We start from the raw sequence: 20,250 nt of genomic DNA, 5'->3' as shown, positions 1-20,250 counted from the left end.
TCCTGTTTTACTTTTAATGAGGCTAATATAACCTAGCACATAGTATCCAATGCCTCCCCTTTGCATATCCATTAAACCATGTTGTTAGTCTGTGGGCTCTACCTTCAGCTCTAGGAGTCTTCCTGTTGAGTCCAATAAGAAAAAAAAGTGACCCAGGCAGTTATAAAAGAAGGCATTTGACTACAACCAGTAGGTTGTGATCTGCAGCAGGGTCTTGGTGTGGCTGTAGGAAGATGGAAGCAACCTATGTTCTCTCGGAAGCAAAATTTTCCTCTGGTTGGCCTGACAGACCAAGTGACACTGATCAAAGAATACTTACGCTTCTGGAAGTAAGCTAAGAGGAGTCTACCACGGCCAGGGGAGTTGTGAAAATTGGTGGTCCATTTAAAAAGTCAGTGGGAAATAAAGAAGATAGTTGACCAATATTCTACCTCTTGGTAGAGGTAAAAGGTGAGTGGGGCTCCTTCACATAGCCAGAGGAAAATGGTGAGGCCAGGGGCTGAGATGTGAGCCAGATATGCAGAACAGCCCTGGAGAACATGGATGCTGAAACTGCTTTGCATAGGGAAGTGGGTAGAGGGAAATACTGCAGGATTTGAAGTACCAACTCTGGAATGATAGACACAGATGCAAGGGTTTTCCCATCCCACAATATCCTCTGCTTTTGGGTGTGGCTGTAAGCATCAAGTGTCTCTCTCTCCCTGGGTAGTTGTCACTTGTCCAGATGGAGCTGGAGTCCCAGTGGGAAGCCAAGTGTGAGCGCATGCTGGCCTCTGCCAAGGAGCAGCAGTTACGACAGTATCAAGAGGTGTGTGAACAGAGAGACTCTCAACAGCAGAAGGTCATCCAGCTGGAAGAGAAGGTAAACTTTCATCCCTTACTAATGAAACACAGCAAGAAGAAAAACAGCTGGTACATACACTTCTTGCTCCACCACATTCCTCAGTGCTGTTGGTGTGAATGGTGTTTTGGGGAATCATGAAACAGACAATCTCTTACCAGCTCTGGGTGCTTCATTCTTTCGATTTCCTACTCCTCAGAAGAGTTGCAGTTGTCTCTGGCTGCAGGATTTCTGTGGACTTGGCTCCTCTTGCACCAGGTTGGTTGAGTTTTTAGCAGGATAGAATTGTCATCAAATTAGCAGGCTTTCTGCACAGCAAAGGGGACATGCCAACTTCAGACCAAAACTGGCTAGTAAAAAAATTCTGTAGCTATTCCTTGGACTACTGTGCTGACCATTACTGATTCCTCTGAAGCAGGGAAAGGTCTGGGACTGGCTGAAACAGGGAAAAGGGATGACAAACTTAATTGGTTTTGTTTTATTTCAGCTCCTTACTCTAAAACACTCAAGAGAATCTGAGGAGCAGAAACTCTCTGAATTCCAGGAGCAATTGGAACAATTGGGGCCTGTCAGTGAGAAGGTAAGTTGCAGTTCCTAGTAGCAGGACCTGTCCTTTAAAGGAGCAGGCACAGCACACTGGTAGGAAAGGAGAACTTTTTGTTGCTTCCAGTAATGCTTATGGGCCAAATAATGGGATCCAGCTGCTGCGCACCCCACACCTTCAGCTTGTATTTAAAGCTCATTAATTGTAAAGATATTTGACATGGCAGTAAATGGACTGCAACTGCTAACCCAACTTTCTGCTTACTGTTCAGAGCAGGACTACAATGGCAGCAAAATGTGAGGTCCTCTAGAGCAGCGGTTCTCAACCTTTTTTGTACCAGGACCCATTTGTAAACATTGGCCAGTCCCAACCTAGTGCCCCTGCCTCCCCAGCCCCCCAGTGTGTGCAGCAGGGAGTAGGTGTGTGGGGTAGAGAGAGCCCCAAGCTGCCCCTTTCAGGCTAGAACTCTGCCAGCCAACAGGGAAAAACCCATGGTTTCCCACGTTTTTCTCCTATTTTTAAAGTTTGTTCCTGATGCTTTCATATATTCTTGCAACTCACTTCTTTTGTGTCACAACCCATGGGTTGAGAAATGTTGCTGTAGAATAGGTCTAACTTCCTTCTCTTCCTGGCAGTATGCAGCCCTGCAGGCCCATGTTGCCACCCTGAAGGCTCAATATGAAGAGCGCATCCAGAAGCTTGAGAGAGGTCAAGACAGGCCTCAGCCTGCAGACTTCATAGAAGAAGTGAGTTAGACCAGCCAGTGTTACTTCTTCAGAAAAGAGCTCTATTCTCTGTGGGTGGAGGGTTATCCGTTGAAAATCTTGTAGTGTCTTGTTCTATCTGGCAGTGGGAAATCTACCAAAAGGAAGGACTAGATCTTGTGGAATATTGCTTATCTTCCCTTCTTTATAGGGCTTTTGGTATGAAGCTTTACTCGCTCAACACTAGATTAAAACTTAAATAAGAGGGAGAATCCTGGCTTTGGAATTATATCCCCCTTTCCTCTTGAACCATTATACATGCTGAAATTCTTGAGGTGTTTCAGACACGGTTCTTTGGGTAAATCTGATATCTTTTATTAGACCAACACAGATAGTTGGAAAAAAATTTCTTAGCAAGCTTCCAAGTTTAAAACCTCTTTGTCAGGCAGAGGAAACATCTGCTGTTGGTGTGTGCTCTTTTTGGATTAAATGAATAGTAAAAAAGCCAGAGGCTGGTATGCATGCTTGGTATGCCGCATCCTACACCCCCAAGACATTTCATGTGTTTAACCAATTTCCAGACCTGCAGTACTTGATATGAAAGGTGCAGTCTCTTAAAACAAAACTGGGTTTATTCTTCTTGCATAAGGAGAAGCCTGTGGTCCTGAGTTTTGTCCTGTCTTAGAAATGGTCTGACTTTCCACTTTCTTCCTCAGGTAAAGAAGATCATGAATGGGGTATTTCAGTCTCTACGAGGTGAATTTGAGCTGGAGGAGTCCTACAGTGGCAGAATTGTTTTGGGTGTTGTCATGAACACCATTAAGGTACAGCAGATATGAATTATGAACCATTAATGCAAGAGTGAGGCTGTGGTCAAAATAGCTCCAGTCTTTTTAGCCTAGGTCCATAAGTGTGAAGCATAGTCACTTTCTAGGATAGAAGGGGACGTTACAATTATGGGAGAAGATGCAGCAGAAGGACAGGGAAATACACAGGCCCCTTGCTAGGGAAAGTAGGACAAGGCTCTTAATAGAACCTCATTGAGCTTTGAAAGGATAGTAGATTAGAGGTGGATTAAAAAGCACAGAGGATTGAAATATGTCTAAGAAAGATGGAGCACAAGCCATGTAAAAAGTACCAAGTGATAGAGCAAGCCATCATGTGAGGAGTTGGAGTCCGTATGAAAATATGTTTTGGAGGTGGGGCACCTAGCTTGTGGGACTGAGTTGCTGTCCTACTTTTTGCTGATTACCATAAAATAAAAGCAGCCCATTCCAAATTCCTTCCCCAAAACCCATTGTCCTAGCATACCTGCTTTTCCCACTTGGATCTGCTGGGGATGACTTTTTTTTTTTTAAGTCACTTTCAAGTCCCCTTAGACAAGGGTTGCATATTATTAGTCTCAAGTTCTTGGCAACTGTTTTGTTGGAGAGTGACAACTCCAACAATTAAAGACTGAAATAGTTTCCACTGTATGTTAATTCTTGCCCCTGTTCAGATTCCATGCGAGTTGCTGCTGCTGTTACACCTCTCAACCTAGATTTGGAATTATTGAAAAGGGAATTGGACAAAGAGTTGCTGAGTTGTGACCCCTTTCAAAAAATAAAGGGGGGGGTTGGAATTGCAGAAGCTGAAGGAGCTCAGAGGACTGCTTAAACATGGCATTTGACCCTATGGGAGTTTACCTCGGCCCTGAACAAGGTAGCAGCTGTGAGATGAAAAGTAACCTTTCTTCAGTGAGCTAATTTGACAGATGGACATCTGCCTGACTTGCTTTTGACAGCCTGTGTAGGCAGAGGGGAAGGTCAGGTATCTCCCACTTTCCTGAAGTGCACCCTGGTTTAGTTAGAAGTACAGATGGTTAAGGGGAGTGAGTGCCTTTGCTTTTCCAGCCTGTGGTATGTAATGGGAGATGGTATTGTCTGGTAGCTGAATGGGGAAATGAGAAACTGGACAAAACAGTTACACTGGGGTAATTAATATTACCCTTACACTGACAAAAATGATATTGGCATCCCAACAGTTGAATAGGTCTTCAGGAGCACCTCCTTACAGTAGCTGCTATTACAGCAACTCGTCGCTAGATGGCAGGGGAGCACATACTACCTTCTGCCTACAGCACATGGCTACCCTGGGATGAAAGCACACACCCCTAATTAGGCTGGTGTATCTTTACTACAGATTGTTCCTGTGGTAAGTTTACCCAGGGTTTGAGGCACCTAAGTGTTTGTTGTGTGGCTTGCTCCTTGTTTGTTACAGTGTAAATATATGTCCAAGCCCTGAGTTTAATTTTACTTCACCCAGGTCATACTTGCTAAGTCACAACTGTCTAGGTTCCATATTTCCACCTAAAACCATAGCCTTGTAGGGGTGCTCCAAGTCAGGCAGGATAGAATCCATGCTGTATTGCAGAAGGTAGCTGTCTAACTCAGCTGCTAAAAGTAGTGATATTACTATGCTGGACTCATCAGAGTTGACAGGAAAGTCCCAGTTAGTCCACTTGGCTGGATGATCCTCATCTGTATCACAAAGCATCAAAAAATTTACCTTTCTTCAGTTAAATGGCAGCTGTTATATTCATGCACAATAATTTATTTCTAGTAATAATACTTCTTTGCTGGCTTCACTTGATTCTCCAGACTGTAACTCTCCAGCTGCTCAACAGACAACAAGAGAGGCGAGAAAGCAACAGTGAAGAGGAGGAACCTAGAACAGAAGAGAGGAAGCAGGAAAATCCACTGAAAGCAAAAGAAGACCATGAAGGTCCTGTCCAGCATGATCTAGCACAGAGCAGTATGGGCATAACTGAGGTGAGGGAAGCAGCAGTGCACAGCGTGATGTCTGACCACCCACATGAATCAGCTGCTCTTGCTGCCTCTCCCAGATCTCCCGAAGGAGGGCACGGGACCCAGAGTGGTGCAGCATCGGAAGGGAAGATCCTAGAGGCACATAAAGAGCAAACCTCCTCTAGATCAGTTCAGGCACCTAATCCTGACCAAGTGCTGCTGGTTCCTGGACAGCCTGCAGATGAGGATAATGTGAACTCTGTATCAGATGAGCAAAGGCAGGCAGGTGCTCCCACTGGGATAGCCCCCCAAGGCAGTCCCACAAGAGAAGCATCTGCTCGGGTAGAAATTCCAGATCTCCCTGTTATAGAAACTAAGCCAAAAACAGTGGAAATGGCTAAGTGTTTGAAAATACCAAGTACAGAGCATAGCATGCCTATAAGCATGCTGGAGCCCTCTCCTCTAAAAAGTGAAGAGGAAGGGAGTTGTCTCAGAACTCCAAATGAAGCCAGCTCTGAAAAGGATTCCAGTGTTTCTGACTTAATGCCCAATACAGCAGAGAAGGGTCCAGCCAAGACTGACCAGGAAACTACAGAATCTCAAGAGCAGGGATCCAGCCCCAAGCAAAAGGATTCTAGGTAGGTTGTGGTAACTTTTTTTTTGGTTTCTTGCTCATGCAGACCAGATATAAATGGGTGGGTTAATGGCCCAACTGGCTGGTGGCTTGTGCAGCTGCCCCAGAAGTAAGGACATTGTGCTATAGAAAGTGGCCAGCCATCTAAGTATTGCTTGACCTTACACGTCTGGACAATAGATGCTAAAATGCTGCCGATGTCCAGCCTTGTCTAGAATTTACTATCACCACCACTAATGAACAAACTGAAAAAAGGTGGTGACTGAAATTCTAGTGCATCTCTGCAACCACTATGACCAGGGTCCTTTGTGAATGACTTCTAGACTGCTTTTAGCTGAATCAGTAGATTCTTTTGCCAACTTGGGAATAGTAGTGGTTATAAAGTTCTCTGATATCTTTTGTGGCTGCCTAGGTACCCCTTTACATTACTGCCATAGCCTCAATTAGTTTTCAGACATCAGTGGCCATGCAAACTTGAGCTGAGGTTGCCTGAGTGTTGGGTCTGGAAGTTGATTTGTCTGCACTTGAGAATAATCTTGGGTTTCTGTTCCACCCTGAGAACTAGCTGCTTCTAATCCCTTAACCTCTTCTAGCCTCTTTGAGGACAACAATGACTTGTTTAAAGCTGCAACCAATAAATCAGTAAAGCCTGGAGCTCCACCTGAAGAGGAAGATGAGGAGGAAGTGGTAAGAATTTAGGTTTGTTTTCTGTAACCATTGAAATGATTGAAACCATTCATCTTGTTCTTGGAAGAAGTTTCAAGGCATAAGGGATTCCTTTCTCTCTTTTTATAGTTCAGAGTTTTGCTTTTGATGCACTTTGCATTTGTTAATCCAAATTAATTGTATTGAGACCAGAGTTTGGGACTCAACTGGGAACTGTCCACACTTGAACCTGTGGACAGGTGTGTAAAGGATTAGCTGCATAGGCAAAAATAGCAACCCACAGCCTCCTGTTTGCTGGCTTGTCAGCCAAGAAAGTATTAAGATCACCAGGTTCAAAACTCTGGTGCTGTAACTGAGTCTATTGAAGGGGTTCTACTACAAGGGAGATTTAGGAGATGTTAAGGTCCCCTAGTTTTCTACTGGGATTTCAGACCCTCCCCATCTGATCTAACATCTCTGATCCACCATGCCATGTAGAGGAAGACAGTCAGTAATGATGTTTCTTGGTGCTGCCTCCCAAAGTGTCTACAGTGACTCCTTTACACAGAGCCTTCTGGAAACTAGACCCTTTTGGGAACTGCTGAAAACAAATAACCTAACACTGCTTTCTGGTTGCTCTTCCAGAGCTTGAAAGGGCGCCCTCCCCCAACCCCACTCTTTGGGGATGATGATGACGACGATGATGACCTGGACTGGTTAGGATGAAAAGCTGGAAGATCTGGGAGTAGTCTGTGAACTTCCTTTTAGCATATGGCCTCTTCTTGAGCACGTTGCACTTACCAGCTGTGTATGCTTGAGACGGGGAATAGATCGGACAAACTCTGTGTTGCAGACAGGATAAGCAAATGACTGTATTAGCACTGCTGGTCATGTGGACCTGATCTCTGGCCTGATGAGCTCATCCATAGGCCAAGGCTAACTGAAAGAGCCAACCAGTCTTACTGCATGTTCATATTGCTGTCCTATTGGTGTGAACCATTGATTTGTTTATTGTAACCTTTTTATACACAAGTATGAACTTTGTAAACAGGTTCAGAAAAGAAAGTCTGCAGATAGTGTTAAGAATAGGACAGAAAAATCTCTGCTTCTCTCCCCAAATTGATATTAAACCTACAAATATTCCAAAGAGATCTATGGGCTGTCAGCCTAAATCCTTGATCACAGGCACTTTCCACTGGGTCTTCACAAACATGCTCACCAAACAGTTAGATGCCAATTCAAAACACATGAAATAAAATACACTGATTCTGTAACCTGACTGCAAGCTACAGCTACCATGCATATGCCTTTCTGAAAACAGCAAGGAGTCAGAGGAATGCAAGCTTTAACTCTTGACCATTCAGAACGGTAGAACACAAACGGGTGCTGCTGAGCACAGGCTGTGTGCTGTTACAGCTCCATTTAGCTTTAAAAGGCTGTGGTCTGAGCTCTAAAGTAGTGCTCTAGAACATAGATGTAACTTCTAGTAAATGTTTTATCAAAGGCTCCTCTGATGCGCTTACCATTTTAAGTTGAATCCTCTGCAGCTCCGCTACTAAAATAAGTGACAAGTGAAAGATTATGGTATGTCCCTGTGTGTCCAGAGTAGTATGAACTGAGTAATCCCCAGTTCCCCACATAGTGGGGCAGCATGCTGGCTAACAGAAGGCAAAGCCTGAGATGGAGGTTATCTTTCTATGGGTGTCATCCCAATAGGCTTGGGCAGCATCATTAATCTATTCCTATCCCCAAGCAAAAGACCTGGCAGAAGAAAAGCCTTCTATTTACCAAAACCAGGCCTCTGTTCTCCCAGTTCTGTGAAGTATTAACTTGATTTTGTGGCCAGTGTTGACTGTTAACCTCTTGCACGTTGTGGTTTGCTAGTGGTGTGGCTGGATCTGTTGAGGCACACTTTCACCACAATTACCCCTTTTATCCTCATTGCAAAATGGCGCTAGGAAGCCCTTGAGCCATACAACCCCTTGCTGTTGGCCCTTCCTCACAGCCTCACCAAAGGTAACTGTCACCACTCTGAACAGAGGAGTGTTAGCAAGATTTCTCTGTTCCCATGTGTGGGTCCTGCCTGTGATGCTGGTGAACCTGAGGAGTCTGTTCTTTTGCTGGATTGCACTGGGAATTCAGCAGCAGCAGTACAGCCACCATAATGTTAATGGACTCCCTGTCTAGACAGGAGGAGGGAGTTTACTGTGGGCAGTCAGTTGCCAGTCTCCTGTGCCTTTTTCTCTGCTGCTACAGGTGGCAGGATTGTAGCATAAATTAAGTGTTTATTGGTTAGGATATATTGGTGTGTAATTTAACCTGGTTCACTCCAGATACCTTGGGTTATTGGAGCAGACTTTTTAAATCTAATTGAAACACAAAGAATGAAAAATGACTCATCTTTTTACTCAGCTGGGAAATTTTCATTCTTGTCCTATTTCTACATGCTTTCACTTCCAGGTTCTTCTGCACTAACCCTCTCCTTTAGTATTTTGAGTTCCAGATACTGTAGGGGAGAGAACAAATGCTTATAAAAACACATTTTCTCTTAAATTTTACAAATGGAATAGAAACTCTTTTTACACTGGTATTAGGTTCTGTGATTACTTGATATTTTTTCCCACAACTTCTTTGAGTCAGTTTGATCTGGAAGCATCCCAAGAAACACACTTTTTTTGTAAAATGCAGGTAATCTATGTAGTTCAAAATGTGATTGATAGCAATGTGATAAATTCTCAATGCTCTATTGAATAGAAATGTGACTAGTAGCCAAACTCTTCTAAAACTGTAGGACTGGCTGGTTTACAAACTTTAATGTATTAAAGTATAAATGTTTAGCACATAACTCAAGGTTAATGCCTTGCTCTCAGCAAGAAAGTCCAATGTTGATGTACAGAAGAAATATTTAGAGCCAGATCATAATTTAGGGCTTTCCTTGTATGGCCATCACTGTGATGGCCTAAATGCATCTAAGAGTGGTCTTAGTCAGGTGTCTGTAGAAACACTCCCAGTGTGGAAGCAGCACTAACTAACACATGCCATGTCTTTGATAAACCCTGAAGATTTGCATTGCATTTCTTGGAAAAATAAAGTGCAATTAAATAATTATGTTTCCCAATCTCAGTGGCTCCACTTTGACTTGTTGCTGATGTATGTAGATGCTGGTAAATATCATTGCTTAGTCATGAATCAAACCAACTTCACTCATTCTTTTTATATATATCTTCTTGGAGAAATGGGCTCCTTTTCAGGAAGCTGCTACAAAACTGGAACCTACTCAGTTGTATCCAGAGTAGAGAAGCGACACAGTTGCTGTAATAGTTTATGGAAATTCTGCTGAGCTTAAGAGTACTGTTTCTTCTCTTAACAGGCTGAGTTCTAGAAGTTAAGGCATGTGCCACCTTCCTGCCTCCAGCTCCCCAGCCCCATTCACAGAATACAAGAGGTGCTGGTGCTACAACTATTCCCTGGTCACCCTTTGCTCATTCCCAGTTAGACCAGAATGTAAACTAATATCATCATGGAAAATCCACTGAGCCCTCCACTCCTGCTATATCCACACTGGGTTAGTGAATTTAGTCAATGGAAAGGGTTTTTAAAAGACAAGCTGTTTTAAAAATAATAACAATAATAATAATAATAATAAAATTATCTTCAAGGCTGCTCTTTTTTTTTTTTTCTTTTTCTTTTGCCTAGCAGTTACAAAAGGGATAGACCTCTCCCATAGGGTGTGACCCTAGACATCCTGACACAAGTGAGTGGAGTGCCCCTGTGGGTGCAAGGCATTAAACCTAAGGCCCTCCCCACCAGCCTATAACTGACCCTCCAGCCTCCTTTGGAAGCAAGGTGTCTCCATCCTGGGGAAAAGGATGCCTCCTTCTAGTTGCACTACCTGAACTTGATTAAAATCCTTTTGAAGAACAGTTTGACTTATGACTGTAAAAATGTTCAAGGTGGCTATCTGGATGCAAAATCCTGGTGGAGGCAAGATAGGTGGGCTTTTAACTCCCTGTAGCTAGTTGAGGCCAATCTTGGGGAGGAGGGCTTCAGAGTTTCACATTTCAGTAGTAAAGACTCCAACTGAACTATCGATTTAGGAATCTAGGTCTTAAAGGAGTCCATTTCTGGCTGTAATATTCTGAGATTAGTTCAGTTGCTGCGCTTTTTCAGTCTTATTTGTGAGACTTGCATGGGTATAACTAAGACGATTGACAGTATATCTGATTGATTGCCCCAGTACAAACTTGAGTGTGGAGGCTTCATAATTCACTTAAGATGAGCAATTTAGCATGTGAAGCTAAACTGTATTTTAAGCTAAGTAAGCACATCTCTGTTGTGGGTTTGTACTTGACTTGAAATCAGTAGCTCATATTTGTGGCAAAAATTTTACATCACTAACAGATGGATCTTTCTTTTTTCCCTTTCTGTACCATAAGAGAAATGAAAAGAGCTTGGAGGCTGCTGTATGAAAAGTACTGAACAGCTGTTTGAGGAAAAGGACTGGATCTCCTTTTCATTTTGCAGAAACCTTAAAGCAAAAAGTCAGTATGAAACTGCTAAATTAAAAGGTTTTTTTTAGCATTTGAATTGGAATTGGACAGTTCTAGTAGAGGGTGTCATTTGATTGATCAAGTTTAACTTTTGTGGGGTTTTTTTTTTTTTTTAAATTATTCCCTTAATAATCTCTCAACAATAGACTGTAACCTTTTTCTTTTTTTCCCCCTACAGAAAATGTATTTTTATTTAAATATTTTTTCTGACTGCACCATTTTTAATGTGGAAAAGCCTGGGATTAGTCTCCCAGACACTCACCTTTTTTCAAATCTGTGATTACAGTAGTCATCTTGGCCCAGAAACTTGGGCCAAGAGGTTATTCAGGCTTGGTTTATTTAGGTATGGTGCCTTCAAGAGTGGGGAAACTAATTGTGTACATAAATTTGGTTTCAGGTTCTTGTTTCCAGCAGGGTGAAAAGGTGAGTGTCTTCTGGAGAACAGTGAACTGTCCTGGAGCGGAGTCAACAGGCTCTGAAGAATGAGGAGGACACCCACAGGGGTTAGCTGTGCTCAGAGCTGTGACTGCTGCAGAGCCCTAGGTGCTACCTGTACAGTCTAGTTCCAGCTACCAGCTGGCTGAGCCACGTGGGTGGTAGCCTCTGGGCCTGAGGCTGCCAGGTAGGCTTTGCTGAGGTCAGAAGGACCATGTCCTGCAGTTGCCCAGAGTGAGCTTCATCCACTACAGGCAGATACTGCATTACTGCCATCACTGGTCATGTTGCAAAGGGAATGCACTCAGAGCTGTGACAAAATACTGAGCCTTCCTTGCCTTGATCGGGTTCTTTCCATTCCTCCTGCCTTTTCCCTCTGCAGGGCTCAACTTCAATTGATTCGGTTTACCAGGAAGCTGAAATTTCCTTAGTTTTTCCATTTCTTGGAGACCCCTGCCAACAGTGGGGGGGCTGCCTGCTAATGGAGGTGGAGCAAAGACACCTCAATGCTGTGCACACCTTCATTGTGGAACTGTTTCTCTTTCTAGAAGAACAGGGGAAGCTTGTTTTGGGAGGTACAGTGATTCCCCTGGCAATGCAGCAGGTTCAAGCTGGTAGCTCTGTGCTGGCCTGGGTTTCCCTAGCTCCCATAGCCGAGTTTCTGCAGAAGGTAGTAGGAAGACCTCGGTCATTACGAGCCCTACATCACAGCAGCTGCAGAAGGGGTCTCTACTCCAGTCCTGTCTCTAGGAGCCGTATGTATCTTGGACGGTACAGTGGCAGTCGGGTTGCTTGCCACCCAGTCGGATCCATCCACCACCGGGCAGGCTTGTTAGAGCCAGATGAAGGTTGTATTGGGGAGGTAGTACATCCCCACTTTGCTGTAAGTGTACCAATAGCGCTATACCAGTAGAGCTCACTTAATACAACAGTAGGCTTATTTTTAGCATAACCTAGCCATCTGGAAACATGGATGAAGCTGCAGGTATGGCATGCAGATAGGGTTTAAGGCTCACCTGGGACAATAATGGCTGTCTGCCTGAGACCAGCCGAGCGGGGGCTTGCACGCCCTGGGGGACAGAAGTGGGATCTGCGTGCTACTTGCGACGGACCCTCCTCCCCCTCAGGCAACTATGTGAGCTCCATCAATCTGTGAGCAAGCCAGCTCCTTGCCCTGTGCCATGAATCTTTCCTAAGGCTTCACGCTTGACTTTGGGAAATGTCTCAGCAGAGGGCAGCAGTTTAAAAGCTAAATTATTTCACTCTGCCATCTTCTCTTCCCCCTACTCCCCTCCATCTGCTCACTCTCACTCTACAAGGATGCTCTTATGGGCTCTCCCTTCATTGCACCTTGAGTCCATTTTTCTGGGTCCTGAGGACCTAGGCTGTCCCTAGTAGGGGTTACAACCATCTTTCCACCTAGTTTACAGCACAGACATCTCAGATTTCACCTGTGAAGGGCTTTGTGTGATGATCACAGGCTGTCCTGTAGCACCCGCTTAACTGGAGAGCTACACAAGGGAAGCACGCCATCCTTTGCTTTCTTTCACACAACCGGTGTTTTGGCTGTGCTGGGAGGTCCCTCACAAGGGGCCATTTGAGCTCCACCCCAGCCCTGCTTGCAGAGGCCTCCCTACCATTAGCGGGAGTGGGCGAAGAGGTGAATGGGGGTGGGGGTGGGGGTGGTTCAGAGCTGCTGCTGTTGGCCTCACCATTAACACTTCTTCATCCACACGGGTGTTGCTTCATTTGACTTGCTCTTGGCCGTCTCACACCCAACCTTTAGACCAGCTATGTGAGAAGTCCCCCTTGGAGAAGGGCTCTGCCAGAGCGGTGGCTGGGGGCTGACGAGCACAGCACACTCCCCTCCAACACTGATTGAACTTCAGGGACTAAAAATCAAAGCAGTTTAAGATTTGAAAGGCCGAGAAGCTCCCAGCCACCCTCCCCTGGCGAACTTGGTTTTCACTTCATGCCTGAGACAATGTTTTAAGTTTTCAACTACTTGTCAACATTTTCTCTCCAACTGCTTGGTGCTGACATTTCTGAGGAGGAAAATAGCAGAATTAACCAAAACCAGAAGCCCTGCCCTTTGAGCCCCTATGTATCTATCAGCTGGGGGGGGTGTCCTAGTTTTATAGCAGGGGAAACCGAGGCACAGAGAACAGAGCGATTCACCCAAGAACTTTCAGGAGCTTGGGGCAGAGCTGGGACCACGGCCCAGCTGGATGGAGGGTCAGCTACCCATAGGAGACAGCCGAGGAAAGCCACTTTCAAGCCTCCAGAGCTGCATTCTCGCAGCCTGGCGTGCTGCTTTTAAGTTCCAGCCCCCGGGGATGTGGGCTTAAGCAAGACTCTTGGCTTTCAGTTGCAAAGAAAGATTTTAGTCCTTGTACTTGCCTGAAAAGCCCACCCAAGCACGGCATAAAGGCACAGAAACCAGACAGCAAAGAAAAAACAATATATGATCTATTATTTTTTTTAAAGCTTATGCTTTAAACCAAGCACCAAACCTTGGTGTTTGGACCTGTGCAGCTAGCAATACTGACACTGCAAAGAGGAGACAATGCTAGCTGGGGAAGCAATTTCCCCCCCACAAACTCCCCCGAAAGTGTTTCAGATGAGCAGAAGCCTTGCCACTCACGGGGGAGCAGCTGGCCATTTGGTAAAATCCATGTGGGATAGAAGAGATTACTGTAGTCCCTGCCCTTGAGTGTATGACCCTTTTCACAAGAGGTCTGTCATGCTGAGTAGCTTGGTTTGGGGGTCCAGCTGGGAACACCTGCCCAATTTCATCTTTTCTCTGCTTTTTTCACAACTTGTCTTCCCATCCAAAGCAGCCAGGGCATTCAGCCCTACAGAGCTCATTAGCCTGGCCCCATATTCAATCAACCCAGCCATGGTAAAGTAGAGTGTGGTGCTTCCTGCACATGGAAGCAAATACCATCTCCAAACACTCATGGGCTGGAAAGCAACCCAGAGACCAAGCCCTGTTTCCCCAAAGGCTCATGTCATTAGCCAGCTGCCATGGCTGAAGACAGAATATGGCCCTTCTGCCCTCAGTAAAGCTCCCATAACAGCCTCAGGACCACTGGACACCACTTGCATGGCTCAGCGAGCCTTTATCAGGGGGAGGGCGGCTCAGATGTGCAAAAGCAGCATCCGGGCTCCTGCAGGATTCACATGTCCGAACACAGCCGATCCATCCGGAAAGGCCCATCCCTGCAGCTTAAACCCCAGTCTGTGCTTTCCTCAAGCCCGCTGAGTTAGGCTCATCCCTGGTCCGCCTCCCAAAGTCCTTGCCTACTTGAGAAAGACAAGCATGAAGAAGATGGATACAATGAGGATGATGATGCCCACGGCGAAGCACAGGCGTAGATTCTCCACTGAGGAGATGGGTGGCTGAATGTCCACAGGTGTCACCCGGCTCGGGAGCCCCACCACAAAGGCGTTCTGCACCTCCTGCATGTGGAACCCATGCCAGGCCCCGGGGCTGGCTGGAACCTGGATGGCGTTCGGAGGGACCATGCTGCTGACAGTGAAGATGGATGAGTGGGTCACATAGTTAAAGTCCATGTCCAGGGACAGCGTGGAGTCACTCAAGGAACATTCAGAAGCACTGGGGGGTTCCTCCTCCTCCTCCTCCTCCTCCTCCTGGGTCTTGTGCTCTGCTGCCAAGACACCAGAGGTGGGCAGGCTGCTCTGGGCTGATGTCTCCCGCAGGATGTCCTCGTCATTCTTCAGAGCCTGCAGCCCCTGCTCTGGCACCAGCGTCACTGTTCTGCAGAAGGGGCAGCTGATGAAGGAGAAGGCCCTGTTGTGGCAGACCAGCTTCCGGAGGCAGGAGAGGCAAAGGGAGTGATGGCACAAAAGCAGCTTGGGCACCCGCCACCTGGACGGCACCCTGTAGGCTTCATAGCAAATCCCACATTCTCTGGCACACACGTCCATCAGGACGGCAGTCGGGGAGCACTTAGTTCTCACCGAACGGGCTCTTGCACCTGGCCCTGGGGAAGCAGAGGGGTTTCTACCTATGCTCTAGCTCCAGCATCTCCTAACACCCATCGCTGTGACTTCAGGCTGCTGTAGGAACTATGTTCAATTCAGCTTCCCCACTGGAGGAAATGGGCACCAAAAGAAGTTCATCCAAATGACACAGGAGTTGAAATTAGCCAGTAACAAAATCCAGTTGTGCGGGCTTTCTGTCCTCAGGTCTGAGCAGGCCTCTCGCCTTGGCTTTTCTTCTGTAGAAAGAACAGATTGTCAAGGGGCAAATGGACATACCCCACACTCCCCAGGCACAACATGGGCTCAGCTTCTCCTTGTGATGATCAGACAGCCAGACTTTGTAGTGAGTGGACAGACCTGGAAGGAAAGGCCAGGGCATGCTCTGAGCTCTTGCTTTTGAAGCAGTCAGCCTTCCTGGCTGCTGAACTGTAGTCACTGAGTAACAGGCCAGTACTGAGTTAGATGAATCACTTGCTGCCAGGCACTGTTTGCACTGAGATAAAAGCAGTGACTGTGAGTGGCTGGTGGCTATGTTAGGGAGGCTACACTGGACCTGAACTTTAATCACTAATTGATGATCTGTGAAGAGCAGGCCCTGGCATGCTTACATTCCTTCCCCTCCTTAGCAGGGGCTGGAGGGGACTGCAGTGAAGCATGCAGCACCAGGATACTCAGGGAGAGCACCCAAGGCTCAGCACAGCCGGGGAACGCTGCCACAAACCTCCCTATTTGCAAACCTCCAAATGCTTAGGAGGTCACATCTAGTCCAACCCTCTGCTCAAAGCAGGACCCCTGCTCAAAGAGACTTCAAGAGATCATCTAGGTCAACCCCTGCTCAAGTCAGGCAGAAGGCAGGGTAGATATTCACTTTACAGAGAAACTAAATCAGAGACATAAGCTTTTGTGACCCCAAGCTCACTATCATATGTCCTCAGCACAACACAAGGTTGTGGGGGCGGGGAACGGGACACGGGTTGAGGTGACCATGGGCAGCATCCCAGTGCGGGCAATAGGGGTTTCTGCACCTCTGCTAACCGGCCGCATGCCCTTGCTGTCAGTGTGGCACAAATGACACCTGGCTGGTGCTGTGTCCCCAGGATATTCCCCACCAATGCATTCCCTTGCTCCCTCACTTTTCTGTTTTTCTGGCCTTTGGCTCAGGGTGGAACTTGGCCCAGGGCTGAGGGATTGCCACCCATTAATAAATGAGAACCACAAGCAACAGTTCCCGTTCTGCCATGCTCACATGCCCAGGAACACTTTGGAAAATTATTTTTAGTCACTGCCCAGAGTACTGAGGCAAGGGTTAGGACAGAGAGTGCAGGTAGTGCATCACACAAGCTGGCCATTTGTTCTATAGTCCAGAAGTTTCATTCCAGCTGAGCCCCGAGCCTGGTTCTTAGTAACATGGGAGGGGGTCCTCTTGTCCTGCCACTCCCCTTTCTGCAGCCATGACAGCCACAGATGAAGGGCTGAGCCGAGCCCCCTGGCCAGGCAGGAACAGAAGAAAGCAAGGACACTGCTTCCAATCTGTGGGAATTGCCAACCATGCTCCCCAAGCAGACATCACACCTTCCTCCCGCGAGGAGTGATGGGTAGAGTGAAGGTAACTTGGAGAATATCTGCTGACCCTGAAATGGAGACACTTGTGATGGGGGAAGTCAAACTCCCTTTTGCCAGAGACTGGGAAAGGCCTGATCCCATACTTCATCCTCATACCCATATGAGCCCTGTCATACCCACCTGGCAAAACCCTATCCCCCTTGCCCACCACTTTAGGTCTATACTAACCCAAGGGTTTCAGAGCACATCCATGGCAGAGTGCCACCGGGTGGGCCTGATGACTCAGCCCAGGGGTCGTCAACATTTTGGGACATAGTGCCAAAAACAGCTGCAGCCTCGACTTGTAAGAAGTTAGCATGCGAGTGGTAGAGAGCAGGGGAGCCACCAGGGGCCCAGTCCTTGTCATGGCTGCACAGCCCTGACCCCTTCCCCGCCATCTGCCCCGAGGCACATATGCCAAGCAAAATGCTTTTGCATGACACACTCTGGCACCCATGCCAGAGGTTGCCTACCCTTGACTCTCAGGCCCCAGTGACTTTTGATGTGACTAGGGGCTCAGTCTGGATCCCACACTGAAGGATTGCTGTGTCCAGCTGAGACCCGACTACAGGAGCAGCATTCCCCCGACATGCACAGGGCATGCATATCTCAGCTCTCCTGCCAAAGTTTGCCCCTTGCTGCCTGGGGCAAGGGGGAGCACAGAGCCCTCTTCACCCCCATGTTGGGTGTGTGTCCTGCAGCTGGGCAGCCTGCTCCCTGACAGCCTGGCTGGGTATCTGCAGAAAGCAAACAGAGCAAGTCTCTGAGATAGCCCAGGCCATACCCCTGCTGTTTACCCTCAGGCCCGCTGTTGACAGGGGATGTTGAAATCAGACTTTTCCTCCTCACCCATCCTTGAGCTGTGAGACAAAGCACTGACTTGACAAACATCCCTACGTGCTGCAGGGCAGGCAGGGTGTCAGGCAGGCAGCCCTGTGCATGCAGGCCCCTAGTGTTGCTCTGACCCTGCACCGCCACCCAGACAAAGTTCCTTTCAGTACGTATCCGTATCGATGAAGGAACAGAATGGACCTGGATGGACTTGATGTCAACCCAACATGCTGGGGTGGAAGAGTAATGCAGCTTAGCCCTGCAGCACCACTCTTTACCCAGCCCAGCACCTCCATTAGTCCATTAGAAGCCAGGAAAGGTGGCACTTGGAAGCCAGTGAATACTGGGTTTACCTCTACCAGGGCAGCTCTGATTCACCACTCCTGTTCCTACTGTGTTTAATGGTATGAATACAGCCATTTTTCCATAGGACTTCTCCATCCTTGAGGTTATTTATTGGTTTTATTTATTAACATTAACACAGGAGGACACTCACTGATCATTAACTATTTTCTACACAGACCCTGCACTGAACCCACCTAATTTGCTGCCTCATTAGTAGACCTGATTTCACCACCATACCAAGTGCTTCACTGACTGCAGCATCACTCTTATAATATTATCACAGACACTAGGTAATTTATCTTCATAAATACTCCATCTATTATATCCATCATTTTACATCTGGGGCAGAAAGCCAAGAGCAACAAGGGCCAAAACTTTCTAAAATAGCCACTAATTTCAGGTGCCCAGCTTCAGACAGCCTATGTTTGCCAGAATACTTCACACGTTCATACATTCATAGCAGGACTCCAATCAACTCCTATTGCTGCTGAAAGCACCTAGATCTATGGCAAATCAGGCTGGGCACCTAGAAAGTGCACTGAACTATTAGTGATCAGCTGTGCAACGTTTAGTGTAACTGAGGTTCCAGCATCAAGCGGGGACTTGGGGCAGAGGCAGGGACAGAATCCAGTGTTCCTGTGTGACAACTTATCGAACCCTGAGACCTGTTCTTGCCACCCCCTTTCTCATTCATTGCCCCCTTCCAATTTTTGCATCAAGTAAAGTAGAAGCAAAGAGATAAAGAGGACACAACAACCCTGATTCATTTGCAGAACCAGTCCATCCTTGTGCCCAATGAGGCACAGTTCCTGGGTAAAATAGTCTAAGCTCATGGAAAGACTGCATCACAATGGTTATTCCCAGGCAACCTCAATCCTGGCTTTTCCACATTTCCTAACTTTTAGGAAACCTCCTGAGCTGGAGGAGATTTGAGGTATTTTTGTGCAGCAAAAGTCCAAACTAGCAGATTTAGGAATAAGAACTTTTACCAGGCAGAATCATATTAACCTCCATCAGCCAGGGTTCAGACATGACAGGCCTCTACTACATGAGCTAATAGAGTGACCAATAGCAACAGAAGGATGGTACCCCTCTATGTAGACAATCTCACTGAAGGAGATTGAGACACACTTTGTTTGTGGGTTCACAGGTATTTCCTGAGCAGAGAATAGGGCAAGAGAAAAGGCCTTATGAAAAAAGGCTGAGAGCCATGGGACTCTTCAGCCTGGAAAAATGCAGGCTCAGGGGTGACCTGGTGGCAGCCTATAAGGGTGTGCATCAGGATTTGGGGGAACATCTGTTCACCAGAGCACCCCAAGGGATGACAAGGACCAATGGTCACAAACTCCTCCAAGACTGTTTTAGGCTGGCAGTAAGGAAACCTTTACTGAGCCCCCAGGACCTGGAATAGACTCCCTCCAGCATGGTGCAGGCACCTATTCTGGACTCTTTTAAGAACCATTTGGACGCTTATCTTGCTGGGATCCTTTGACCCTAGCTGATATCCTGCCCCTGGGGCAGGGGACTGGACCTGATGATCTTCTGAGGTCCCTTCCAGCCCTAATGTCTATGAAATCTATGAATATGGAGACTCAGGATTCCCAGGGTCCACTCCAGGAAGTTATAGATCCTTCTACCCCAGTTGGCTCTCGCCCGTCCCCATTCTTCAATATTTCCTATCCAGCTCTCTTTTTGCTCTTGACCTTTCCACTGTGCTCCTATCCAACCACCTCTACTGCCTGGCTCCTGCCCCTTTCCTTTCTGAAACCATAAAGCTCTCCAACTCTTCCCCAGTTCTTGGCAACCTTCCTACTCTCCCCGTTCTTACCCTCATATCCCACTTGCTCCCATGCTCCCTCCCCTCGTTCCGTAAACTCTTTCCCACTCTGCCCAAAAGACTGTGTCCACTACTGCAGCTGTAAGATTTATTTTAATATGGGCAAAAGGACATATCTGAAACATATTTCTTAATCTAATTTTGAGAGTTGACTGAAGCATCTTAATTAAAATTCCCTCCCCACAACCCAAACACGTTCAATCTGAGCCAGACAACTTGCATGGAAAATTATATCCCAAAAATGTTATAATTTGGTGATGTTATAAACAACTGAAACAAAAAACTTCTAATAGGAAAAGTCAGGCAATTTATGCAATCCTATCAGTGCCAAAGACCATAGGGGTGGGGGCTGTGGGAGGTCAGAGGGAGGAGTGGGACTGACTAGACCCTAAAGTAAACTTGCTTTGTTTGCAAAGAGTTATCATCAGTTTCCTAGTCATTAGCTTTGAAAATTCCTCCCTGGATCGGAGAACCAAGCCAGGCTGTCT

General features: G+C 46.7%; 2 protein-coding genes across 5 annotated transcripts in view; one reads left to right on the top strand and one right to left on the bottom strand.

Annotated features, from left to right (window-relative positions):
• Nucleotides 1–7,303, top strand: part of FKBP15 (FKBP prolyl isomerase family member 15) — a 52,098-nt gene extending 44,795 nt beyond the window's left edge. For all 4 annotated transcript variants that reach the window (XM_090022126.1, XM_090022125.1, XM_090022124.1 and 1 more), the window contains 7 exons: nt 710–862; nt 1,329–1,421; nt 2,021–2,131; nt 2,806–2,913; nt 4,729–5,513; nt 6,103–6,196; nt 6,800–7,303. In XM_090022126.1, the coding sequence (XP_089878252.1) occupies nt 710–862; nt 1,329–1,421; nt 2,021–2,131; nt 2,806–2,913; nt 4,729–5,513; nt 6,103–6,196; nt 6,800–6,880 (1,425 nt within the window). In that variant the 3' untranslated portion in view covers nt 6,881–7,303. The remainder of the gene's footprint in view (nt 1–709; nt 863–1,328; nt 1,422–2,020; nt 2,132–2,805; nt 2,914–4,728; nt 5,514–6,102; nt 6,197–6,799) is intronic.
• Nucleotides 7,304–13,590: 6,287 nt separating this feature from the next.
• On the bottom strand, nt 13,591–17,808 carry LOC149855542 (uncharacterized). Its single transcript, XM_090022133.1, has one exon. It carries the CDS (start codon nt 15,088–15,090, stop codon nt 14,443–14,445), a length of 648 nt encoding a protein of 215 aa, XP_089878259.1. The 5' UTR covers nt 15,091–17,808; the 3' UTR covers nt 13,591–14,442.
• Between the last annotated feature and the right edge of the window lie 2,442 nt (nt 17,809–20,250).

This window comes from Crocodylus siamensis, chromosome 11 (assembly GCF_052110815.1).
Source record: "Crocodylus siamensis isolate JL-2025a chromosome 11, ASM5211081v1, whole genome shotgun sequence".
In the NCBI taxonomy this organism is placed as follows: domain Eukaryota; kingdom Metazoa; phylum Chordata; order Crocodylia; family Crocodylidae; genus Crocodylus; species Crocodylus siamensis.
Note: the sequence above shows the minus strand (reverse complement) of the source record. Positions and strands in the feature narration are given on the sequence as shown.